Consider the following 26,237-nt stretch of genomic DNA (forward strand, 5'->3'; position numbering starts at 1 on the left):
TAAGGGCATGTTTTCTCAGACTTTAAACAGGAGTAAAACGCTAAAATTTAGCATAGCTGTTGCTCTAATGGGGAATATTGTGGAACTAAGAAGAAACAGCTGACCGCCAATTTTTTTTGCTGAGTATAAATTGATGAAAAGCTTTAACATTTTAGTAGAAAACTTTTCTCCGTTCGTTCATAAATATTCCTCTTTCACTACCAAGCATTACAGTAATGTACACTTTATTATTACTTCTGTTTCAATTCATATTTGGATGGAATTTTTTATTTATTTTATTTTTTATCACAATTTTTATGATCACATAATATAAATTTTGTTACAATATATTTTTTAATATAATATAAGACACGATTCATTTCAATACAATAACAATATTTTATCAAGTCAAAATTATAATAACTAAAATGAAAAATAAATGTAAATTTTAAAATGCCAGTCATAATCTTTGTTCAATGGGATATTTCCACGAAAGGTCTTGTATGAGTTTGGTTAAAAGCTTTATACAAAGTTTTTACAGGGGTGTATATTCTGCATGGGATCCCCGGCTAAGGGGGGGGGAAAAAAAATAAAAAATTAGTGGTTGGAGGGAAAAAAAATGTAAAAATTAAGAAAACTGAAAACATTTTTTCCATTTCCCCCCCCTCCTTGGAGAAAAAAACTAAAAAAATGTGTGGTATGAGGGATAAAATAAGTAAAATATAGAGTTCTTTAAATATTTTTTCATTTTCCCCCCTACTTGGAGAGAAAAAACTAGGGGGGGAAAAAAATAAAAAATTTTGTAGCCGGGGAAAAAAAATAAATCTTGTGCAGAATATACACCCCTGAGTTTTTATGAGAAAACTAGCGTTAGGTCTAAAGATTCATTTATTTGTAAACGCGTTTCTTTTAATTTATTCAGAGCTGGAAGAATAATTGACAAAACCCATAACATGGAACAATCCCTTAATATTAATAATCCTATTCTAGTAAAGTTAATATTTACTGTGAATAGATTTATTTAGTTAATAAATGGATAGAAACAAGAAAGATAACATCCTCAAGAAGCAAAGCTTAAGAAAATTTGAAAAGATTCCAGAAATAAATATAATACCTTCCTTACAAATACACAATATTAACATTTGTTTTTATGAAAAATCTCTTCTACTTACAGATAAGACAATTTATATTCCGAAAGGCAAATTGGTAGAATTGTTTATATTAATTTTGTACGGCTAATTTTTCCAAAGGTGACTCATACGGATACTTAAATAGACCAAGGGACAAAGCAAATATTAGAGTAGTTATTCTATAGACAGAGTAATTACATTATTTTCTTAAGTATATAATATATAAATGTTTGTTATAAAATATTGGTAAAATTACAATATTTGGTCAATAGTTTATAAATGTTAAATTTTTGCTTTTCTGAATATTTCCGTCATTCAATACGTCTGGTCTGAAAAAATAAAATTATGATGAACAAAGCATTCGAAATCTACTGAATATTAGTTAATTATCAACCCTCTAGTGACTTATTAAATAATTAAAAATTCAATACATTCAATTTAACATTAAATTCCACAATCTAATCAATAGCATTGCATTCATTCATCTTTTCCCTTCCCCAACAAGAATAAGAACTTAAAACTATCACTAGGTACAAAAGCACAATATAATCGTTTAGCGAGATCATAAAAGACAGACCGGTTATTATTAGATTAAAAGTATAAGTTATTGAACCTGTCTAACAGCTTGAAATCCAGCCATTGCCATGCCAGCTGCCATTGCCATAGGACGTGGCAAAAAAATACTTAGATTAGATTAGATTAGATATTTATTTTATGACACACATAACAAGTAAAAATAATAACAGTGTTATAATACAGGTATTAAATATTCATATACAAACAAAAAAAATTGAATATGAATAAAATATTAAGGACAGATCAAATAATAATTATGTACAGTGTCAAAGGACTAAACAATCTCGTGAGAGGTAATATTGGATAGCCTTTGCAATAGATGATATACAAGTTTAAAGAAAATAAAATAGGAATATGAAACAACAACAGAAATTAACTAAAAGGATTATATTTCATTCCAATGTGAAAATGAGGGAGTGAGGAAGGGTGTATGTGAGAGGACTAGAACATTAGATATTAAAATATTTTTTAAAAATAAAATTGATAATAGATGAAGTATGGAGTTAAAGCTATTACTTAATTTAAATTTCTCAAAAGACATGAGCGGCATAAAATTCTATTACATGTGGTTACAATTCTATTTAGTAGGCACTTTTTAAGCTTGCTTATAAATTGCTTTTTAGTCAAACTATTTCTTATGTTGTCAATATCATTAAAATTATTCCATAGAGTTGGTAAGGAACAGTAAGGTAGTCTTTCAACTAGAGAAATGCGAGAAGCAGGTATAGTTAGATTATCATCATTTCTAAGATTATAATTGGCAATTAAATCACCCCTACGGGGCCACATGTTGTTAAAAGACCTAGGCAACAGATTGTTTTTGTATTCATACATAAGCTTAAGTTTAAAAAAGATACACAAAGAGTCAAAAGGTAGAATTTGAAGATTTTTAAAGATCGGACCAGAGTGACTATAATATGTTGCTTGTTTTATACATCTTACAGCCATTTTTTGCTTTATTTTGATGGCATTAAGAATTGAAGGCGATGCACAAGTATATATTTGAATTCCATAAACCAAATGGCAGTGAAAAATAGAAAAATACAAAGATTTCATAGCACTTTCTGTTAAAAGGCTTTGACATTTCCTTAAGCAAAAGAGAGATTTAGATAGTTTTTTGTTTAATTCTTTTATATGAAACTTAAAATTTAGGGCTGGATCTAGGTAAATGCCCAAAAACTTGATTGCGGGGATTTCACTTTCATGGTTTACAAAGTCAATTTTATGTTTAAGTAATGGATTTGGATTCAGTGTATTGGGATCATTTTCATCAAAGTAAAGGTTAATTTCATTCCAAGGTATAAGGGATGGGGATGGGGAAAATATTGTAAATTTGGTTTTGTTGGGATGTAAACACATCTGATTGGCTCTGAACCATTGAGAAATATTTTGAAGTTCAGTGTTAACAAACGAAATAAGATCATTAAGGTTTTTTCCCGAGGCTAAGATTGTTGTGTCATCACAAAAAAGGAGAAGTTTAAGTAATGTTGACTTTGGAAGATCATTAAAAAATATCAAGAACAAGATTGGTCCTAAAATGCTACCTTGAGGCACACCACTATCTACTTCTAATGGTTCAGAGTCAAATAGCCCAAGCCTTACAAATTGAGTTCGATTGGAAAGATAGGACTCAAACCAACTAAGCATATTACCATGAATACCAAATTTACGAAGTTTCATTAAAAGTGTCTGTTTAGGCACGCAATCAAATGCTTTTCTAATGTCACAAAAGATGCCAATTGTGCATTCTTTTTTATTCATAGCTTTACTCACATGATTTAGTAAGTGTATCATAGGATGAAATGTAGAATTTTTAGCTTGAAAGCCAAACTGAAGTTCATTAATCAAATTATTATCAGACAAATAATCTTGCAAGTGGTTAGCAATGTATTTTTCTAATATTTTAGAAAAGATTAAAAGAAGTGAAATTGGCCTATAGTCATTTAAATTAAAAATATCACCGCCATTTTTAAATACAGCAGTTATTTTTGCCATTTTAAATTGATCTGGTACATTTCCAGATTCTAAAGATTGATTGAAAATAAAACACAATGGATCTAGAATTGGTGTAATAATTTGTTTTAACAAGAAGGAGGATACTCCAAAATAATCAACAGACTTTTTACTTTCAAAATTATTGACAATTTCAATAATGTTAGCTGGTGTAATACGTGGAATGTTAAATAAAAATTCAGATTCTTCAAGATAACTATCAGGTGGCCTGTCAGTAGGATTGATAGTTTGCCTAATATTATGTGCAATATTTGAAAAGTGCCTATTAAATGCTTGACCCATATTGTTTTCACCAATAATATCAGTACCATCTATTACAAGTTTTTCAGTTGAGAAATTTTTTTTTGACTTAAGCCCAGCGACTTGTTTTATAATCTGCCAATTTTTTTTAAGGTTTCCCTGGTTAGCTAAAAGAAGATTGCTGTAATATACTTTTTTTGCTGTTTTTAAAACTTTGTTGTAAGCATTTTTATATTTTCTATACAATTCTTTATTCACTTCCGACGGATTTTTTGAAAGCTGAGACTGTAACTGAAATTTTCTAGCCCTAGACCTAAGAATCCCCCTGGTCATCCAGGGTTCTATCATGTGATAGTTTTTATTAAAACGAATTTCTTTCAATGGAAAGTTCTGATCAAATGCTTCCTTAAATATTTTCTGAAAAGTTTCATAGCTATCTGTAGGGTTATTATGGTTATAGACTTCAGTAAAAGGTAAGTTAGTTAATTTTTCTTTGAAATTTGCAATATTATTTTCAGAGAAATCTCGACTTGAAATTACTTTTGGGGTTGGCTGATATTTGTTTGTTTTAATAATGTGAAAAGTTGAGAAATGATCACTTAAATAGGTGGTGATTATTCCAGCCACCATTTGGTCTTTAACATCATTAGTCCAAATGTGATCAATTAAGGTTGCTGAATTAAGATTATTATGGCTGGATACTCTTGTTGGGTTAGAAATAAGTTGCAAAAAGCCAGCTGAAAACAACATATCAATAAACTCAGCAGTGTGATTATGAGAATTAAAGGAAAGAAGATCAAGATTAAAATCCCCACAAATAATTGCTTTACATTTGCGTTGAGAAATAGAGTCTAAAATACCCTGAAAATGCTCAAGAAACATTTCAGTTTGCATAGAAGCTGTTATATTAATTACTCCTTTACTTGGGCTACGATAGAAATTACCTACAAGAAGTTTTTTTCTATTGCCAAGTTCAATTTCAATGAATAAACATTCAATTATTTTTTCATGAAAGATAGAATATTCATTTAATATAGAAAATTTTAAGGATTTGTTAATATAAAAGCCAACCCCGCCACCTACAAAAGTTTTCCTTGTTTTGTATAAAACTGTATGGTAGTCATTAAGTTCATACATGGATGGCATAATTATGGAGAAAGTCTCTTGCAAACAAATTATGTCAAATACAACCCCTTTACTTTTCCAGAATGCAATTAAATCGGATAAACTAGAAAATTTAGAGTTTAGAGATTGTATATTTATACTTAGAAGTGAGATATTTTTAGAATTTTTAAATTTTTGGCTAAAACTTTCTGGGCAATAATATGAAGAATCAATATCAATGTCTTTGTATATATCTAAATCTACATCAAAGTCAGAGTTTTCTGAGAAAAGAAGCCTATGCCAATTTCGATTTTGTAATGCATTAACTCCATTTTGATGAATTAATTCCTCCATTTAAACATAATATCCAATAAGATAATATTTCTCACATACACACAAAAAAAAGGGGAGGAGTTGCTTTAAATTAACCATGGGAAAACAAAGATATGAAATGGGGCCGGCGGAATAAAAGGGAAAGGGGAGGAGTTGGTTTAAAAGATTCATGTGAACACGGAGATATAAAAAAATTATGGCGGCAGAATAAAGGGGAAGGGGGATGATAATCTGTGCAGAAAGGAGAAATTGATCCAATGGGTGTGAATGAGCACAGGTGAAAATTGTGGTCAAGTTAAAAGGGATTTATAGATATATTAGGGTGCCTTAAATAATCATTAAATTAAAAAAAAATTAAAAGGGCTTTGAGGATTTCTAATAAAAAAGAAAATGAAAACCAAACACAGTAAGAAATTTAAGAAATGTAAAAGAAAAAACCCTGCTAACATCTGTATGATTATGAAAATTTAAAGGTAAATTGTTAAGAAACAAACTCATAGTTAGAATAAGAATAGCAATACAGAAAAAAAAGCTAAATAATATTTCATATAAGTTTTAGCATTGTTCATTCAAAGGGGGGGGGGCGAAAGTGACACTTTTTGAAACCAAAACTAAAAGTCAAAGGAACTCAACTAAAAAAAGAGTTACAGGTCTGACATTTTGCATGGCAGTTGCTTTATAGGGGTACAATATGGAACTGTGAAGAAACGGCGGCGCAACCGCCGAAAACCGCCGAGAAAAGGCAACAAAAATTACGGCGGGAAGCGGCGGTTTTCGGCGGTTGCGCCGCCGTTTCTTCACAGTTCCATATTGTACCCCTATAAAGCAACTGCCATGCAAAATCTCAGACCTGTAACCCTTTTTTTAGTTGAGTTCCTTTGTTGACTCTTAGTTTTGGTTTCAAAAAGTGTCACTTTCGCCCCCCCCCTTTGCAGCATTGAATTTGTTGATTAAAATATCCTGGTCAGTAGGTAATTTTCCAAAATTAGATTCACCTTTAAATTTATCCTGAGATGATTTAGAATTGGAATTAATTGGGGCTGCCTGCCATCTCTCATGGGGGCTTCTTGATGGTGCTGGACTGCGGGCTCTTGTATCTGCTCTCACTCCAGAAGCTCCACCACGGCCATTTGGGGCTCTACTATGTCCAACAGACTGACCTCCACGACCTCCAGATTGTCTGCCACGTCCTCCAGATTGACCTCCACGGCCTCCTGAGTGTCTACCACGTCCAGCAGATTGTCCACTGGGGCCTCCAGGTTGGCCTCCACGCCCTCCACCATGGTTTTCGTCAGCTTTTTTGGTTGGTTCTCCATTATGCTTTTCTGCTACATAGGATCTAGTATAACGCCTATCATAATCTTTCCTGCTTCTTCTGGGAGAAAATTCAGTTTTATTTGCTGCAGCCTGGTCAACACAGATAGAGGGTGGAACTCTAATATCCTTAACTCTGTAAACTTCAGGCTTGACAGGATTAGCCGCAGCACCAGTAAAGGCTTTGTCAGCCTTTAGTGTAAACTTTATGTGACCATCAAATGCCCAGGCAGCCTTAACTCTTTGGTCCTCCTTCAAACCCATCACATAGGCATGGTTTCTGTGAGTTAGGTCTGGGTAGGCAGCATAAAACCGAATGCCTTTTGTAATTTCAGATGCTGATGGCTTAGGCATGTTTTCAAATTTGTGTTTGAGGAAGAGGTTTCTAAGGTATCTGGAGGTAAACCGGATGATTATTGTCCTAGGTTTACCTTCAACTTGTTTACCAACAAAGTGACCATTGCTTAATAGAGATGAGCATTTTGGTACTTTAGTTAGAAGGCCAGGCTTCCAGCTATCAGGATAAACAACCAACGTGGCCAGAACAGGATAAATAACTTTGTTGTAAGCTGTGAACATGCAAGCAAAGTCTTCTCCAGCTTCATGCAGTAGGTCAGCAGGCACAGAAACACCATGGAGCCTTATGGACCAATTCCGCAAGTACTGCTGATGGTTATTACTCTCCAACTGAAGGTCACTTATGGTAGTTGACCTAAAGTTAGCATCCTTCTGTTTGACTGATATCACTGATACTAGCTCTTTTAAAGTTTCAATGCTCATGTTATTGTCCTTTAGAATCTTTGTTATGTCAGCAATATCTTTTTCACTAGCCTTGTTAGATATGTCAGCAGTATCTTTTTCACTAGCCATATTAGATGTGTCAGCAATATCTCTTTCACTAGCCATGTTTATTTTTTTTCCAAAAAAATATATAACAAAATTTATAGAGCACCCTACACTATAAATCCGGCCGGAAGGATTAATACATAACCTGTCTCTAAGCTAGGGTGAGACACGTCTTATCACTTCCGAAGTTTACTGATTACTGCAGCTACACCAGCTACACCAGCTACTGCAGCTACACCAGCTACACCAGCTACTGCAGCTACACCAAACTAAATAAATAATATATCATTTCTACTGTTTAAAACATTACAAATTTAAGAGGTAGATAGCTACTTTTTGAAACCAACAACAAAGGAATTAATTTAAAATAGAGTTACAACACTTTGCTTAAAGTTTGTTAAACGTAGTTAAATACCTAGGGAACTTCGAAAAGAAAGGAACCGATCTACACTTCAATTTTCCGTCGTAATTTGACAATTTTACTAAAATAAAGCAATTACAATGATTTCCATATTTTTTTTACTTTCTTAAGCCCCCCCCCCCCCCTAAAAGTAAAAATATTTACCGCGGCAACTTTCTTGGCAACATCCACAACTTGATGCGAATAAATCCAGCCGTTTCTAGCCCAGGAGGCAAAGTGTTCGCAGTTATTTGTCATGACATTGTAAGGGGTGAAGCTCATGGAATCCTCACCCTCCAGCACCTTCATCAGACGCTCAACAACTAAACAAGATAAATAAGAATAGGAGGTGTTGAAAGCATCCAAAACATCAAACACAACAGAGAAAACTAAATGCCTTATTATGCATCTTTTGTACAATTAAGTGCATTGAATTCAAATTTTTAATGGAAAAAGGGTATAGTAGCTTCTGCAATATTGCGTTAAATTGTAAGCAAGCTTTCAGTCAAATGGGATTATTAAGTCTCACTGTTCTTAAACGCGTAGTATAGTTAAACGCATATTTAAAAACAGTTTGACCTAATATGCGCATTTGACTGGAATCTTAATCACAACTTTACGCAATGTTACAGAAGCTACTATTTCCTTTGTGACAATATTTGTAGTAATACTATCGTAAGGTAAATATCTGCAAACTTAACTATGAATATAAGAAAATGAATCTTCATTGCTCCAAATTGTAATTTTTAATCGGTTGAAGCTATGAACGTCCAACCCGGACCCCCTAGCCTGGCTTACCTTGTTTGCTAGGCAAAGGATCAAAACTATGATCAAGTTTATTATTAATTCTAACTTGACTGTTAGACCAGACATCTCTGAGAGGCTCGAGACAAACATCACCAATACCATAGGCGCCTTTAGACGACATTCTAAAAGTGGTAGGATAGGTTAGGTAAACGTTGTTGACCCGCGTAAATTATAGTGCCTGCTTGCTGTCGGGGATGTGCCGGGTTCAAGTCTGTTCCCCACCGCGTCATACTAGAGACGTTGAAAATGGTACAAAGTGCTGCTATGTCTGGCACGTGACACTAATAGTAAGAGTAATGGGTTTAGACCTGTACGCCCAGTTCAAAATTTGTTTTACTTAAGTTTGTCAGATTCCCCCTTCCCACTTAATTGAAAGTACAAATATGAGTAGCTACTCTAATGTATAGGAATTGCATTTGTTAGTTTCAGAAAGACAGATAGATAGACCACTTAAGGAAATAATATACAATACCTAGTGCTAGCAGAAAACCTTAAAAATCCAGCTCCAGCTGCCATGCTTGGATCATCAGCGGGATTGTTACGGTGCACAACACAAGGAACAAGAACGTGCTTAATCAAAGTATATAAATTAAAGCAAGATAAAACCGAAAATAGGAATATAGACAACATGATAATTTCTAAAGTAATAAATTATATTAATCTAATAGAAAATATATCAATCTACTTCACATTGAATTAACATTAATGAGTTCGGTGACGCGTCATGGACGGTCATAAAAATGATTGATTATTGATTAAAGTACGCAGAGTTATAACTTTGAATAGATAGGGCAATTTTTTCCTGTTAGTTAAAAAACAAGGATGACAACATCCATAAAAGCGAAGCTCTGAAACGGCAGGAAAAAGTGCATTAACACTTGTATGGTGTCAGAACTGAATAATCAGAATATAAATGTATAACAGTCGAAGCAAAATTGTAAGTAAATTTGTTGAAAAATTGCTTGATGCAGGATATTGTTTAAGGACATACTTACATTTTAGGACTTGATTATAGAGTTGCTTCACTTATAATATAGTGCTTTGTTGTCCCTGAAATCAGTATACCAAAAATCAGATCAATCAGATAATTAAATCATATAAAAGTTTGTTGCTAAAAAAGTGAAAACATCAACATGTTGAAAATAAACGTACGGACCTTATGGTAACGATTATAGAGTTGCTACACTTTCTAAATTGTACCTAACTACTACAGAGATCACCATGCAAAATTTGAAGTCGATAGGACAATTCTAACGTGCCTAAATTAACGAAAAAAGTTATCCGTTACGGACGTACGGACGGACCTACCCTAATTAAAGAAAAGCTTCGCTTTTAAAAATTCCTACCGGCCCGTCCTCCTCAAAAATAACATATTGAACTCCAACAAAGACGGCCCAATGACAGTAACCTTGTCTTTTCATCTCCAGCCTGTCGCCAATGCGAACCAGATCAAGGAAGAAGGCATATTCGGTTCTGTAAAAGGTTATTTTATATGATTTTTTATTCTTAGAAATTACAATTATGAAAGGTTTTGATCTATATCAGCATCGGAATAAAATTCTTTCTTTATCAAAATAATTTTATTGGAGATATTTGTTCCAATTCCATTGACTTGACCTTGAAATGAATAGAAACGGAAAAAGCAATGAAACAAAAAAATAGAGAACTATTCACGACAGTTGTAACAATTCATTAGAATAATGTGGAAAGCAAAAAGGCCAGACCAATATTACAAATGAAACTGAATTTTGGTCCAAAATTTTACATACAGTAACACATGAAGTTATGAATTTTTATTAGACTTACCCAATTGAGTGCCATTCTGAGATAAGACCATGATTGAACACCTGTTCCTCCCCATCATTTCCCTCTGTCACAGTCATTCTTTGTCTGCAGAACATTCATTTCATTAATATCAATAACATTTTCATTCATGCAGTAATTTTCAGATACAGGACCTGTGGTGTCAATACTATAACATAATAATAATAATAATGTTTGAACTTGTCTAGTTTTACAGTGAATTAATACTCGGGAGTGTTAACAGGTTTTGCATCAGTGTTTTCAGTGGAGAACCTCAAGATAAGGTCATCATTCAGTACAGAAACCACTTAACAAAATAAAATTATCTCTTAAACCCGAAAATGATTAGAGGGAGTCTCAAAACTTGAGTTTTGTTAAAAATAAAATAAATTTTTTTGGATAACTGGTTTCTGAACTCGAATAAAACCAAATTCAAAGTCCCCTTGTGTTAATTCTTAACTTCTTAATAATAATATCAACACAAAAAAATTAAGCTTCAAAAATATCTGATTTGAAATGAGAATTTTTCAAAATAATTAAGTATAAATAATATAAAAAATAATAAATAATTTTCTTTCCTTTAGCATACTTTTAAAAGTATAATTTTCGCAAGCATAAAAATGTTAAATGCCATATTCCATTAAAAAATCTATCAAATATCACTAGGTAGGTAGACAAACAAATATAACATAATAATAAATATCAATATTTCTTCATCAAATTCATAGAAAGTTTAGAGAAATATCCAAACGACTAAAAAGAAACTTTCTCTGTGTAATAATTGTTTAGAAATAGTTTTTAATATTACAGCAGTTATCACTAAAAAAATAGGCCAATGCAATATTAAGAATTTTCAACATATTGCTATTGAATAGATTTATTGAAAAATAGGTCTTTCTCTATCTTTCTTAAAGTTGATGGTTTAGGGTGAACTAATAATTTCAGAATCTTACTCTTTCATATCTGTGTCTAATAATAAAAATATGAAAAAAAGGAGAAGGTACAAATGTAGTATTACTTAGTTCATAGTGATGAAACTTTTATAAAAATATTTATACTTGTTTGTTGAGTTAAATCTACTCATAAATAGAATGTCTAATCTTAGATTTAAAGTCAGTATATAAATACATTAACAATATTATCTTTTAAATGATACTTTTGGTTTCTTCATAAAAATAGTTTTACAATAACTAAGATGAATCTTTATGTTTCTCTATACGCGATTTCTCTTTCTTGGTGGTGGACCCCCTTCTTTCTGTCCGTTCTGTTGAAGGTTGTTGCTGGTCGAATTGTTGGATGAATTATTGGTCGTCGTAAGGCTGGAAGCATCTCCATCTATCGTTAAAAAATTATGATTCAATAATTTTTTAATGATTATTCATTAAAAATGGCTTCACATAAAACCCTTAATACTGACTGCAAAGTTCTTCAAAGTGACCTCTCTGGATTCAAATTTTTCACACCGAAGGAATTGACGTTACATGAATGTATTTTGACCTTATAAGATTAAAACTAATTTTATTAGGTAGCCCCGAGGAGCCGAAGGCAAGGTTTTAACTGGTTTTAATATTATGATTGTTCATTTTTATATTCGTAGAAAACTGGATTTAATACAGAAATTTGTCTTTGTGTATGGCTTAGAACTGGTTCTAATCCAGCGGATATTAATAAGTTTCGAGGACAAACGGGAAACTCTATTCAACATATTGATAAACCTCCCAAATATTAATATTTTACCTTGATCATCCATATCGTGGTCCTGGTCATCATCCTCGTGTGCTCCATCCTTTCCACCCTTTGTAGTTGTTGTTGTTCCAGATCCAACTGTTTTCTGATTAACGGCCTGAAAATTTACATTTTTTAAACCTCCAACGTCAAGTGTAAATGTGCAGTCATGTAGTGTGAGTTTTGGCTTGAACCGGGACAAACCTAACAGTAACGAAGGTTCCTATTGTTACTTTGTAAGGCACTTATCATTTACAGAGTAAGGCGATTAACTTAACTAATGAAAATAATCAAAAAAGTAACCCGTAAGACTTAAATAAGCAATAAGTTTTTTATTTTTTAATTATTTGCATATTTAAGCTTAATATTTGACAAAGGGAAGGGTAGATTTCGCACAATTTCGTAAAGATGTGTATTTTAAGACTTTAAAACAGGAGTAGAACTCTAAAATTTGGCATGGCAGTTGGTTTGATAGGGTATAACTTGGATTTGTGAGAAAAAAATGGCGGCCGAACCGCCGAATTTTTTTTTCACGTTTTCTCGCCAAATTACGTAGACAATTTTGAATAAATGGAGACAAACTTTTTTCCCCTATAAAATTACTCACACTTTTTTGGTAGAGTTTGGACATGGTTTAACATTAAATTAAAAGAGAGTCCAGAGCAAATAAAAGGTCAACTTTGTTAGAAAATAGTAAGTTTGTCTTAGATGATTTAAAGGTGGGGAGGCGGTTATGACACTTTATGAAACCAAAACTAAAAGCTAAAGAAACTCAACTAAAAAAAAAAGAGTTACAGCACTAGATTTGGTATGGCAGTTTCTTTTAAGAGGTACAATGTGGAACTGCCATACCAAACTTCTACTAGAGTGTCTTAAAACACACAACAATACGGAATTATGCGAAAGTTACAGTTTCCTTACTTATTTGTCTTAACCTTCAAATTATGCCTTTATATGGACAAAAATAAAAGAATATTTTCAAAATTGTTTATCCCTGAGAAAGAAATTTAAAATTACCCTGAGATTCAACTATACTAGTGTATCTTTTTGGACAGTTATGCACCCAAATTTTGAAAATTTGAAGGTTGAAAAACATTTAAAGTTATTATTTTAGTATGGTTCCAGGACAAGGGGTAGGGGTCCACTCCGACGTTTGGGACTCCTGCGTTTGTCCACTCCGACGTTTGGGACTCCTGCGTTTGTCCTAGGACCTTTTAGTAGGATTTATTTAATCTATTAAATAAAAAAGGTTTTACTCACCGAAGATAAAACTTCTTGTGGAACATAGACTTCAGAGTTTTGGTAGTTAGGATTATCTGAGACCTTGAAATACGGAGCTGGAATCTTAGGCTCTGCCAGGAAAGCCTTTCTTTCAAACTTCTTTGACCTAAACATAAGTTAAATTACCATAAGCATAATATTGAAACTTCCGGAAATAGTCAATTTTATATTCCTTGATATGGGGCCTTCAAAATCTGATAATAGTTGTTTCTCGCATCGTATTATAAACAGCTGTCCGTGGATATAAAATGTACAATTATAAGATTAAAACCAGTTTTTAAAGCCCCGAGATGCCGAAGGATATAATACGATGCTAGACATAGTTTTTTTTCGTATGGATGAGAACCGGTTCTAATCCACGGGATATTAATCGGTTTCGAATACGAGAAAATTACTAACTTTGAAAAAAATCGGAAATTAAGGTTTCATCACAAGAAATTAGCCTTTTTAATAGAGTTTCATAGTGTTTTATGAAAACATTTAATGACGGCCTAAATATTCAAGGGGGGGGGGGGGGGGAAGTTTGTACACTTATAGGAAATGAAATTCAGTACCAAAGTTTGGGAGGGTCGTATGGGCTTGTTTTTAAAGTTATCAACCTAATTCTTTTTGTAGGCTCTCTTATATGACTTGATATACACGGAAAACTTTGAAAATTGAATTTCGGTACTTTCCTTCTAGGGGCTTGTGGAGCAAAAGACCCCCCAAAACACTAAAAATATGAGTTCTGACCTTATTTTTAAAGATATCGACCTGATTTTTTCTTTATAATACTTTTTTAACATACCCGATTCAACGAACCATTACAGATTTCATTTTGGGACTTTCCTTCTAGGGGCTTGTGGAACAAGAGACCCCCAAAACACAAAAATATTAGTACTGGGCTTATTTTTGAAGATATCGACCTGATTTTTTTTTATAATACTTTTTTAACATAACCGATTTAACGAACCATTACAGATTTCATTTGGGACTTTCCTTTTAGAAGCTTGTGGAGCAAGAGACCCCAAAAACATAAAAATATGAGTACTTGGCTTATTTTTGAAGATATCAAACTGCTTTTTTTACATAAAAATAATATTTAACATAACCGAATCTACGAACCATTACAGATTTCATTTTGGGACTTTCCTTCTAGGGGCTTGTGGAGCAAGAGACCCCCAAAAATCATAAAAATATGAGTTGTGGGCTTCTTTTTTAAGATATCAACCTGATTTTTAAAAAATGATACTGTTTTAACATAACCAAATTAAGAAAATATTACAGATTTCATTTTGGGACTTTCCTTCTAGGGGCTAGTGGAGCAAAGATTCCAAAACCACTAAAAATATGAGTTCTGAGCTTATTTTTAAAGATATCAACCTGATTTTTAAAAAATAATACTGTTTTAACATAACCAAATTAAGAAAATATTACAGATTTCATTTTGGGACTTTCCTTCTAGGGGCTTGTGGAGCAAAAGACCCCCAAAACACTACAAATATGAGTTCTGAGCTTATTTTTTAAGATAACCTGAGAACTCAATTAATTTTGTTTTGGAGGTGTTTTACCCTACTTTCCCCTAAAAGGAAAGTGCCAAAATGAAATTATTAGTGGCTACCTAGTTCAAACATGTGAAAAAAGTTTTACATGAAAAAAATCAGCTCAATATCTCTAAAAATATTTTTTGGGGGTCTTTTGCCCCACTAGCTTCTAGAAGGAAAGTCCCAAAATGAAATCTGTAATGGTTTCTTAGTTCGGTTATGTTAAAAAAAGTGTTCCTAAAAAAATCAGGTTGATATATTTAAAAATAAGGTCAGAACTCATATTTTTAGTGTTTTTGGGGTCTTTTGCTCCACAAGCCCCTAGAAGGAAAGTCCCAAAATGAAATCTGTAATGGTTCGTAGATTCGGTTATGTTAAAATAGTATTTTTATATAAAAAATCAGGTTGATATCTTTAAAAATAAGCTCAGAACTCATATTTTTAGTGTTTTTGGGGTCTTTTGCTCCACAAGCCCGTAAAAGGAAAGTCCTAAAATGAAATCTGTAATGGTTCGTAAGTTCGGTTATGTTAAAATAGTATTTTTTTATTATATAAAAAAAAATAAGGTTGATATCTTAAAAGAGAAGCCCACAACTAATATTTTTATGATTTTTGGGGGTCTCTTGCTCCACAAGCCCCTAGAAGGAAAGTCCCAAAATGTAATTTGTAATGGTACGTAGATTCGGTTGTGTTTAAATATTATTTTTATGTAAAAAAAGCAGGTTGATATCTTCAAAAATAAGCCCAGTACTCATATTTTTGTGTTTTGGGGGTCTCTTGCTCCAAAAGCCCCTAAGAGGAAAGTCCCTAAATGAAATCTGTAATGGTTCGTTAATTCGGTTAAGTTAAAAAAGTATTATAAAAAAAATCAGGTCGATATCTTCAAAAATAAGCCCAGTACTCATATTTTTGTGTTTTGGGGGTCTCTTGCTCCACAAGCCCCTAGAAGGAAAGTCCCAAAATGAAATCTGTAATGGTTCGTTGAATCGGGTATGTTAAAAAAGTATTATAAAGAAAAAATCAGGTCGATATCTTTAAAAATAAGGTCAGAACTCATATTTTTAGTGTTTTGGGGGGTCTTTTGCTCCACAAGCCCCTAGAAGGAAAGTACCGAAATTCAATTTTCAAAGTTTTCCGTGTATATCAAGTCATATAGGAGAGCCTACAAAAAGAATTGGGTTGATAACTTTAAAAACAAGCCCATACGACCCTCCCAAACTTTGGTACTGAATTTCATTTCCTATAAGTGTACAAACTCCCCCCCCCCCCCTTATCAAAATAATAACAGACCAAAAAAAACAATCCTTATTCTTCAACTGAACTAACCTTGAACTGACAATTCCCATGGCCAGATCACAGACGGCGTACATCTTCTTGTTGCTCATCTCGTCCTCCGGGTTCAGGGCGTCAGTACAATTTTTCATCTTCTGTATCATCTCTTGGTAGAATGGGTAGGAGTAGTTCTCGTTCTTGGTCATCAAAGGCTCCAGGATGAACCACAAGGCCTGGCGGATACGTTTCAAATGCTCAACATCTATTATGAAAAAATAAACATTAAAACAGATTTTTAGAATAATATTCCTTTTTAAGTCAGAAGAATAACAGCTTAAATACGCCAAGCTTTTAATGATGAGATAGATGGTCTTGGTCATACAAGGGGGGGGGGGGGGTAATGCAACCATCTCGTAATCAATGTATAAATGGCACTTAGAATTCGAATTTTGATCTGAAATTTTGCATGATTAATCTTTGGTAGGTCTATTTTTCCTAAATCGAACAAAAAGTTGGAAAAGTAGCGGCTAACGGCTCAGCCGTTTAGCCATTTTTGGGCTATTTTTAATTCAAATCAATCACGAAACCTATCTCCACATAATATCTTTTCCGCTCCAAAACGTTTTCAAACGGTTCTAGACGGTAGTTGCTGGTACTAGAAATCTAAAAAATGTTTTTTTTTGTATCATTTCACATGATTTAAAGCAAAAATGTGTTTCAAAAAGTTGATTCCTACGTAATTTATGACAGATTTGCCCTAAAAATAGCCCAAAAAAAAACGGCTAAACGGCTGAGCTGTTAGCCGTTACTTTTTCAACTTTTTGTTAGATTTAGGGAAAATAGACCTACCAAGGATTACTCATGCAAAATTTCAGATCAAAATTCGAAATCTAAGTGCCATTTATACATTGATTACGTGATGGTTGCATTAAAAAAAAAACCCTTATCCTACTCCTTTATGCATGGACAAATAGATATTTTCTTGGCAAATTTTTAACAAATACTTGATATAACAAAGAAACTAACCTTCTAAATCTGTGAAACTCTTGTGATGAGCTAGTACAGCCACAGCAAAAACTACCATGTAGTCAGCCAATAAGGTGCTAACACTATCTCCACCACCTTAAAAGATAATATCATTGGCACTGTCTAAAAGGTATGTAATATAAACACAAACTATTTCTTTTCAACAGGTAAAGATAAGGTAAAGAACAGTCCAGCTTATGTTTATTATGGATAGACTGCCGAACAAGAGGAGTTACAGAGCAGCTTCGCTGTTGATAAAACATATTTTCAATTATTACCGTATGCTTATCTTTTGAAAACTGAACATTAGTTAAATGATCTTATCAAGATTAATCTCACTTACAACATATACAAAACTATGATTCATAAATCTTTGTTCAGAGAAAACGATTTTAGTTTATCTGTGCAAAGCTACTCTACATATTACATAGTTAGTAATGCAAAATATGACCTTTCCGCACAAAATAATGCAGAGTTATAATGTAAAACTTACCAGAAAGCATGCGAGTCTTAACGTACTCAATTCTTCTATTGATGTCAGTGTTTAGATAACTTCGAGCTGTTTGCTTCAATTTCTTATCTTGCTCAAAACCTAAGCAAAAAGTTATGAATAATTTTTACATAAAAAAATTCATTGTTATCATTATATTGCACTTTGCAAAATATCTTTTTTGAAGTGTGTACTTAGTTATCTTTTTAAACTTCATTTTATATGTACTCAATAATATGATCTTTCCAAGAATGGAAAAAAAAAAGATAAACTTACCTGCTAAAACATAAACTCCCATGAAATCCAGCGGCAGGCTTTTAAACGGGAAAGTTTTAAATCCTTTGTGGAGCTTAGCAATAATTCTTTCTCTGACTTGTGGCACGGGATCATCTACGAGACCCGCAAGGTTGTAAAAATGTCCAACATTCACAATATCTCCAACACCTTTCTGTTCACAAATCTTGAGAATGGCACAACCGGCTCCAAGGCGTAACCAGGATCGTTCAGCAGGATTTGGCTTTCCTTCCTCCAGCAGATCACCCCCGTTGTCAATGAACGCGTTAAGCATGCGGAATGTTTTCTGTGCATTGATAGCATCATTTTTGAGACCAAGTAGCCAACGAGCCATCATTTTGAAGGCTTCTAGTTTGCACTGAGTCTCAAGGCATAGATCTTCGACAGGGGCCCACGTGTCAGTTCCTCCTCTGGCCGGGGTCAGGTCACTCATCATCAAATCTTTAACTATCCGCCGGGAAATAAGATTCTTTATTTGAGCACGAAATTTGTCAGGCAGATAGAAGGCAAGATGGCCAAGGGCTACAATTGCAGTGAGATAATGTTTGTTCTTTTCACCATTTAGGTTTTCCTTGACGATCTCAAAGACGGGAGAAAAGGTTTCTTCGATGTTGTCTTTTGTGTTGGTATACAAGCATTTGATAGCATGTTTAGTTTCCTTGGGAGTTCCAGTTTTGATGTATTCATTGCATATTTGTCTGATGATCGAATGAAGTTCAGGGTACAGTTCGCTGATGGGTTTAAACTTGCCAATGAATGAGATAATAGCCAAGACCAGGGGAGCAACATAATCCTGCTTTACCTCAAGGCAGTTCAAAATTCCTTTGATTGTATCCTTGTGATTGAAATGCGCAGGAAAAGTCCATGTGAGGACGAGAAGGAGCCGCAGTCCCTTTTCTCCTGCAGTGTCTGGATCCAGGTCGAGTTCGGCGATGGTGTCGCCACCTCTGAGAACGTCCTGTACAAGCTGGAGCAGGGCCCATACAGAATCAGCATCAATGATCACAGACGAGCCTCGTTCCATCAGCCTCCTCACTGTGTTCAAATAAAGATTGGTCATGACAGGGGTTCCCATGTGTCTGTAGATAATTCCCATACACTCAACAGATTCTTTGCAGGTCACGTAGGGGTCACAGAACTTGTCAACATATCTGAGCAGTTCAGCGTTGGATAACATGTGCATAGAAAACTTTCTGATAAATTCCAGAGATTTAACAGGCTCTGGCAGAAACTTGGAGAGTGTGTTGTTCATTGAGGCAATCATTTTGTTGCGTTCTTCGGAGGCGGGCAGCTTGATCTGAAGCACTAGGTCGGAAATCGCTTTGCGTACCTAGGATGATATAACATATATATAGTTCAGTACTCAAATGTAAAAAACTAGGGATGGCAATCCGTCTAATTTTAGGACCGGATTCGGATTCTTACAAGAATCCGTCCAAAAATAAAACGGATTCTCCGCGGATTCTGGATTCTTATTTTATGACGGATTCCGGATTCTATCAAAATTTTAAAAGGCCTTTTTAAAAAATAAACTAAGAGATTAAGTTATACCGGGTACTGGGAAGAATCTAAAGCTGCGTTTTTCATATATTCTGATCTCTCCAATTGGTGGGGTAGATGGGAAGGGATGGGGGGGGGGAATCTTTGCCTTTAAAGCGAGGGGGGGGGGGGTGAAAGAAAAAAGACGCTAGTTTTAGCCTAACAATCAAGAATCCGAATCCGCTATAAAAAAAAACGGATTCCGGATTCGGATTGCCAACCCTATAAAAAAACACTATCAAATTAATAATCAGCTTTAAAAAATCAAGGCCAGTAAAACATAAATATACCAAATATGGTCAACTTATCTTTTGCCTGATCTACCCGCCCTTCATCCCCCTTAACATTTGTAAATAAATATAGAAACCTGCCACTGGTGTCTTTGCATCTCAATGAAAGCTTTGGTAGCATTCTGGTCTATTGTACCAAAAAGGTAAAAGAGCTTCTTCATTCTGTTTTCTGTGTCTAGTGTGTAGGGAACAAGCTTCGTAACCATCAACTTTTCCACAAGAAGTCTGTTATCAATTCCTATTGTAAAAAAAGGTATTTTAGCGTATTAATTAGAAAAAATATAATTTAATGGAGCAACTGTATCCAAAGCACAACTTAAAATTTTAAAGATGGAATGCTCTCCATCATTACCTGGCGTGTAATATCCATGTAAAAGTTTGTCTTTTATCCATTTCACAGCATTCTTTGTTGCTTGTGGGACGCCACCAGGATTTGTCAAATGCTTGTTGTAAATCAAGGCAAGTCCCTCCATTGCCTCTTTCCGAATCTTAAACTTCTTATCCAAAGTCCTTTCCTAAAATTAGCAAAATAGATAAAATAATAAAGAAGTAGGTATAAAATTTGATGCTGATTTTTAAATCATAGTACTAAATTCATACCTTAACAACAGTGAGAAGGTCCTCTGAACTAGAAACAACCTCAAAATCTTTTTTGGCAGTAGCAAAAATGGCGTTCACCACTTCAAATCGGACGGATTCTTCAGGATCATGCTGACGCGCCTTCAAGGCTTCTGTAATATCATCAATGAGGCGAGGATGGTTCACCAAGAAATGCATAGTATACTGTACACATTTAATACGTATTGCCACGCTGATGTCATTAAATCTGCCAAGGAAAACTTGCCAGAGGGCCTTGTGTCTAGCTGCTAAAGTTGAATTAGGCTCACTGAACATTTTAGCCAACAGAGCGACACTGCCCATTCGTTCTTTTTCATCCGTTGACTTGATCTTAAACTCAAGCTGGGGTAATACAGCCAACAATATGCTCGGGCAGATGTGGTTCAACTCATAGATCAGGTCGTAAACCTTGTTCTTGATAAACAATTTGTCATCATCCTTACCCAAAATAAGAACATGATTGAAAAACTGTTGGATGTATGGCTCTAAATGTTCGCTTGTCTTGATGACGAGTTCTCTGGCCAGGTTATAGGCATACTTTCTTTGTGTTTTCACTGGTTCAACAATGTTAGTGAGAATAACATCTAATAGTTCGTTAGAAACACCATCTGAATCACTTATAAGGGGGCATAATATATCAAGAATGAACTTCTTCACTTTACTTGAGTGTTCATCGTTCACTAACTTGAACATGAGAGTAAACAGGGTCAGGCAGATTTCATTGCAATCCTCTAACTCACAGATCATGTTGAATGATTTGACATAGGCAAAGCTTTCCAAAAGGTAGAAATAGCGCTTGAATGCGGGATCCTAAAATAATTGCAAATCAAAAGATAAATATCTAATGGAAGAACTTGTACAATACTAAATTTATTGATTTTAAAAATAAATTTAAAAAGAGGGGGAGGTGGATGATGCCATTTTTGAAATTAAAAACTAAAAAGAGTCACAGCACTAAAATTTGGCAAGGCAATTGCCTTAATAAGGTACAATGAGGAACTGGGAAGAAACGGCGGTAGAACCGCGGTTCTCGCCGAAAACCACAATTTTTGTCAAAATTTGTTTTGCTATTTCTTGTCAAATTGAGACAAATAATTTCTTAGGCCATCTGATGTAAGGCCAAGCATATATAAGAAACATTTCTTCAAAAATGATGTTACTTTCGCGTTTTAAACCATTTTCTTCTTTTTTTACTATGACGTTTTTTGAGACGTGCCAAATTTTAAACAAAATAATTTTTACCTTTGGATCTTTAAGGCCACCCAATTGTTTGATGAGAAACATAAACACAGTTTTGATGTGCTGTGGTTCTTTATAAGGAGCATCCGGGGCAAATATTCGCAGAATATCTGCAATACAACAAGCAACCAACAGTTGCACATCTCTAAAATATTATGAAATATTAAACATACCTTCCTATTAACAAATGAAAAAAAAACAGCTTAGTATTTTCAAATTTTAAGTTTGTCAACTACAGTTGTTGACACATATTTCCCTATTTTTGAATTTCATATGAAATAATCTTACCTTGATGGATTATTTAGAAAATATTCATCTGTAATATGTAGAGCCAACGGTGTATACACGATGTGTTCATGTTCTTGTTTCATTTGCTAAACAAGTGGATAACATACTTTATACAAATGTATAATAATTAATAAGAAATAACAGCGGTTAGCGTAAATGGTAACGTCTGATCTTGCTGTGTCGAATTCGAGTCTGGTCCGTAGCGCATCATACTAGAGATTATACCTACTGCTGCAGTATCCGTCACATTTTATCAAGAACAGAAGTAACTTATTTCTATGGACATAGGACATCCAATCAATGAATTGATTGTAAGTCATTGTATTGAAAGTTTGCTTACAAGATTACAATAACCTTTTCATTTGCAGGCTAGAAAAGCTACCTGACATTTCGTGGTTCTTGACCCAATAATAATAAAAAAACTAGATGTAGGAATATCTAAGACTCACCTGAAACGCACTAGCAAGTTGCTTCAACCTCCTGACAAGTTCATCTGCTCCGATATCATCACTGATCTAAATAAGAAATTATTAACTTTAAGGAGAATCTGTCAAAAAAATTAGTAATCAATTTAGATTTTTCATGAGAAAAACTTGTATATGAGTTAGATTTTGACTTTTGAATGAATTTGTGGTTTTAAGAAAAAATGGTAAATTGCAATATTTAAAGTAAAGACTAAGATATTAATATCTATGAATAGTTTCTATTCTCGATCTTTTAACCAACTAACATCAATATGATGCAATCTCTAGAATAACATATGTAGGATAACAAATTAATATTTTTTATTACCTCTTTACAGCCAGGAGGGTACTTCATCGCCACTAAGGCCATTTTTAAACCTTTACATTTATTCTAAAATTAAAAGTAATTACAGGCATGTTTAATTTTAAACTGAGGATATATATTTGTGGAAAATCTTATGTTTAACATAATTTAGGACTCTGGACAAAATAATTAATACACAATTTTAAAAAAATGGTTTGCTTAGAACATCGTATTATATTTGAGGACAATATTACTAAAATTGATTATTTTACCTACTGTATAATATAGCTGTTAAATAGAGATCATTATGATTTTTTTAAATTTTATATATGAATGTGATAATTGATTCTTAATAGAATAAAATAAAGATCATGCAACAGAGCTATCCTTAACAGAAGAACCAATTCTATCTTTATATAGACTTAAAAGAAAGCAAGCCAAATTTTTAATATATTTAATTCAATCATTAATGACAGCTAAATAATAAGTATTTCATTTTTATAAATAATCAATTTCCTCAATGAAAATACAATAATCTACCACTAACAATCAAATTACATCATAAAAATTATTATTCATTCATTTCTTTCATCTTTTCTTTAAATCCACCTCTTTCACTAAAAATAATGGTGGTCTTGTTTTGAAAACTGGCGCAGCACAGAGAACACAACTTTTTATTTTGTTTTTTTTTATTAAAATTGATCTAGTCATAAATATAGCCGTAACAATATTTATGAAATGAATCTTAACATATTTTATAGCATTTTTAAGATTCTTTGAAAGATAAACCAATAGTTATCTACAATTTAATTTTAAAAGTATTTGAAAAAAAGAAGTTGTTAGCTCTGTTAAATAATCCGAAATATACCTTACAAAGACGACTTCTCAAAAAAGAAATATTTTGTAGATACAAATTTTTAAAAAATGTATAAAGAAGATATAAAGGTTTGTCGGTTATAAAGAAAATTATATTTTAGAAATTCAAAAAAATGAGAAAAAAAATAATTTATCGAACAATGTAAATATATTTTGCCAGTCAAAAGAATATTTTTAATTATGATCTACAAAACATTACGTGACCCTTAAATTTTGCGCATAATTGCCGCGTACATTTGTATATAATAAAGTATAAAATAATAAACAAGTGCGATTTTTTCATTATACCAATACGGTTTTCAAAATGAAATGTTCCTCTTTGTTTTCTTATATTATATTTATTTTTTACTTGATATTATAGCACACTATTATTTGATGAAAAATATAACTATGTAGGTATATGTAACTTTCATAAAAGTTGGATTGTAAAATGTTTTTCTCAATCATGTTTCTATTTTTTCTTTGATTGGAATTATTTTTGCCTTTATTAATTTTAATAAGATACCAAGCCCTTCACAACTTAAAATACACGGAAATTTATAGTAGAGTTGATTTTGGCTTTTCTTGAAAAACATCTTTGACTATATTTATTCGGGATGAATATATGTTGGAAATAGTTCTGGGCAGCACCTTTACCTAAAGTTACTTTTAACTATTAGCAAAATATAGTCAAATAATTCTATAATCTATCAATCGATAAATGTATTTTAAAGCGAAGCTTCTCTATAATTAGGGTCGGTACGTTTGTAACTGATAGCTTTTTCTTTAATTTAGGCGCATGTTCACTGCGGCCCTGCAGCGTATTAGTGTAGTGTATCTTTTTCAAGTATTACTTGCACTTCAAATTTTCAAAATTTTGAGCAATGTGTCTGAATTTCTCCCTCCCTGCGTTGAGTAAAACAATACGATATTTTTATCAAAAATTTGTATATCTTGGTAAAACAACAGTAGAATTGATGAAATAAATTATATTTTTAAATTTTCCCATTAAAATACATGCAATGCCATTTCGAAAAAGGAAAAAATTAAGTCATAACTCCTAAAAATAAAAAAGTTATGACAGTTTCAACTGTTAAGGTCAAGATTTTGAAGCCAAAGATACGCAAGGGCCACTGTGTGTTAGAATTGTCCTATCGATTTCAAACTTTGCATGGTGATTTAAAAAGCGGAGCAACTCTATAATCATTACCAAAATTTATTAATAGTTATAAGTTTAAACAACTTGGTCAAAATATTTAAAATATTTATAATTAATATTAATTTAAAAGTAGGTGTATTTTTGTCATCAAAACTGTGAATTTGACAGCATACTTGAATTTCATGGGTGTGAATTTGACAGTAAAACTGTGTTTATGACAGCAGAAAGTTGTAATTTTGACAGTGGATAAAAAAATATTGCCAAAAATACAGCTAAAAACGAAATTGACAAAAACACACCCAATTTTTGTCAATAACACAGTGGTTGTACTTTTGCTAGAAGTAAAAGTGGCAGCACCCCGTCCGTACGTCCATTTTAAACATGTTGATTATTTTACTTTTTAACAACAAATTTTTATGTGATCTAATTATCCGATTGATCTGATTTTTTTGTATATTGATTCCTGGTACAACAAAGTACAATATTATCAATATTATAAGCGAAGCAACTCTATAATTAAGTCTTTAAAATGTAAGTATGTCCTTAAATATTATTCTGTATCAAGCAGTTTTTCATCAAATTTACTTACAATTTTGCATCGACTCTTATACATTTATATTCTGATAATTCAGTTCTTACACTATACAAGTGTTAATGTCCGTTTGTCCTACCGTTTCAGCGCTTCGCTTTTATGGATGTTGTCTTACTTGTTTTTATTATAATTTTACTGTGAACTCATTCTTCATTAGGTAATCTAATTTTGAAAATCATACAAATGTGAAATCTATTTTTTTAAAATTTTTATATTTACTTTCAGAACCAAAATGGCTGATGATGAGTATGAGCCTGATTATGATGATAATGACTTCGGTGGAGATGATATCGATGGAGAGGACATTGACGAGGGAGCAGACTACACCGGCGGTCCAGAGGGAGGAATCGACGTTCTACCCGCCGGCGAGGGAGGCACAGAGGGACAGAAGCAAGTAAAAAGAATCACAACTCCGTATTTGACCAAATATGAAAGAGCTAGAGTGTTGGGAACACGAGCTCTGCAGATAGCCATGTGTGCTCCAGTTATGGTTGAGTTGGAGGGAGAAACAGACCCTCTTCAAATTGCTATGAAAGAGTTGAAACAGAGAAAAATTCCAATCATTATTCGCCGGTACATGCCTGATGGTTCTCATGAAGATTGGGGTATTGATGAACTTATCTATGTTGATCATTAATTTTTTTTCATTAAAGTTACTGTGTACCTAATTTTTTTCTTGAATAAAACGTTGAAATAAGCATTTGTTTAGTGAATTATTTTTCAGATATTCCAA

At 33.1% G+C, this 26,237-nt stretch overlaps 3 protein-coding genes across 7 annotated transcripts; 1 reads left to right on the forward strand and 2 right to left on the reverse strand.

The window, feature by feature from the left end:
* Nucleotides 1-163: 163 nt before the first annotated feature.
* Nucleotides 164-11,522, reverse strand: LOC145316055 (phospholipase A and acyltransferase 3-like). Of its 2 annotated transcripts, XM_080156341.1 has the most exons (8): nucleotides 10,549-11,522; nucleotides 10,089-10,215; nucleotides 9,215-9,312; nucleotides 8,734-8,864; nucleotides 8,101-8,258; nucleotides 7,787-7,804; nucleotides 1,723-1,794; nucleotides 164-1,438 (listed from the first exon to the last, which is right to left on the reverse strand). In XM_080156341.1, exons 1-8 carry the CDS (start codon nucleotides 10,641-10,643, stop codon nucleotides 1,421-1,423), a joined length of 717 nt encoding a protein of 238 aa, XP_080012467.1. In that variant the 5' UTR covers nucleotides 10,644-11,522; the 3' UTR covers nucleotides 164-1,420. The 2 variants fall into 2 exon arrangements, with proteins under 2 accessions (XP_080012467.1, XP_080012468.1); XM_080156342.1 differs by lacking the exon at nucleotides 1,723-1,794 and having other exon boundaries at nucleotides 7,681-7,804.
* pds5 (cohesin associated factor B pds5) lies at nucleotides 10,628-23,539 on the reverse strand. 4 transcript variants are annotated; one of them, XR_013878281.1, is made up of 16 exons: nucleotides 22,923-23,539; nucleotides 22,580-22,645; nucleotides 22,131-22,216; nucleotides 21,846-21,987; nucleotides 20,586-21,413; nucleotides 20,338-20,500; nucleotides 20,063-20,223; nucleotides 18,139-19,486; nucleotides 17,866-17,964; nucleotides 17,373-17,468; nucleotides 16,401-16,608; nucleotides 13,531-13,657; nucleotides 12,283-12,388; nucleotides 11,604-11,880; nucleotides 10,973-11,207; nucleotides 10,628-10,818 (listed from the first exon to the last, which is right to left on the reverse strand). XR_013878281.1 is itself a non-coding variant. In XM_080156338.1 (14 exons), the coding sequence occupies exons 1-14, from the start codon at nucleotides 22,962-22,964 to the stop codon at nucleotides 11,759-11,761; spliced, it is 3,594 nt and encodes a 1,197-aa protein (XP_080012464.1). In that variant the 5' UTR covers nucleotides 22,965-23,539; the 3' UTR covers nucleotides 10,628-11,758. The 4 variants fall into 4 exon arrangements, 1 of the variants encoding a protein (XP_080012464.1); XR_013878279.1 differs by having other exon boundaries at nucleotides 10,628-11,207; XR_013878280.1 differs by having other exon boundaries at nucleotides 10,973-11,880.
* Nucleotides 23,540-24,949: 1,410 nt separating this feature from the next.
* On the forward strand, nucleotides 24,950-26,229 carry Polr2F (RNA polymerase II subunit RpII18). Its single transcript, XM_080156345.1, has one exon. It carries the CDS (start codon nucleotides 25,737-25,739, stop codon nucleotides 26,139-26,141), a length of 405 nt encoding a protein of 134 aa, XP_080012471.1. The 5' UTR covers nucleotides 24,950-25,736; the 3' UTR covers nucleotides 26,142-26,229.
* Nucleotides 26,230-26,237: the final 8 nt, after the last annotated feature.

Source organism: Acartia tonsa, chromosome 4 (assembly GCF_053477335.1).
Source record: "Acartia tonsa isolate MP-2025a chromosome 4, ASM5347733v1, whole genome shotgun sequence".
In the NCBI taxonomy this organism is placed as follows: Eukaryota; Metazoa; Arthropoda; class Copepoda; order Calanoida; family Acartiidae; genus Acartia; species Acartia tonsa.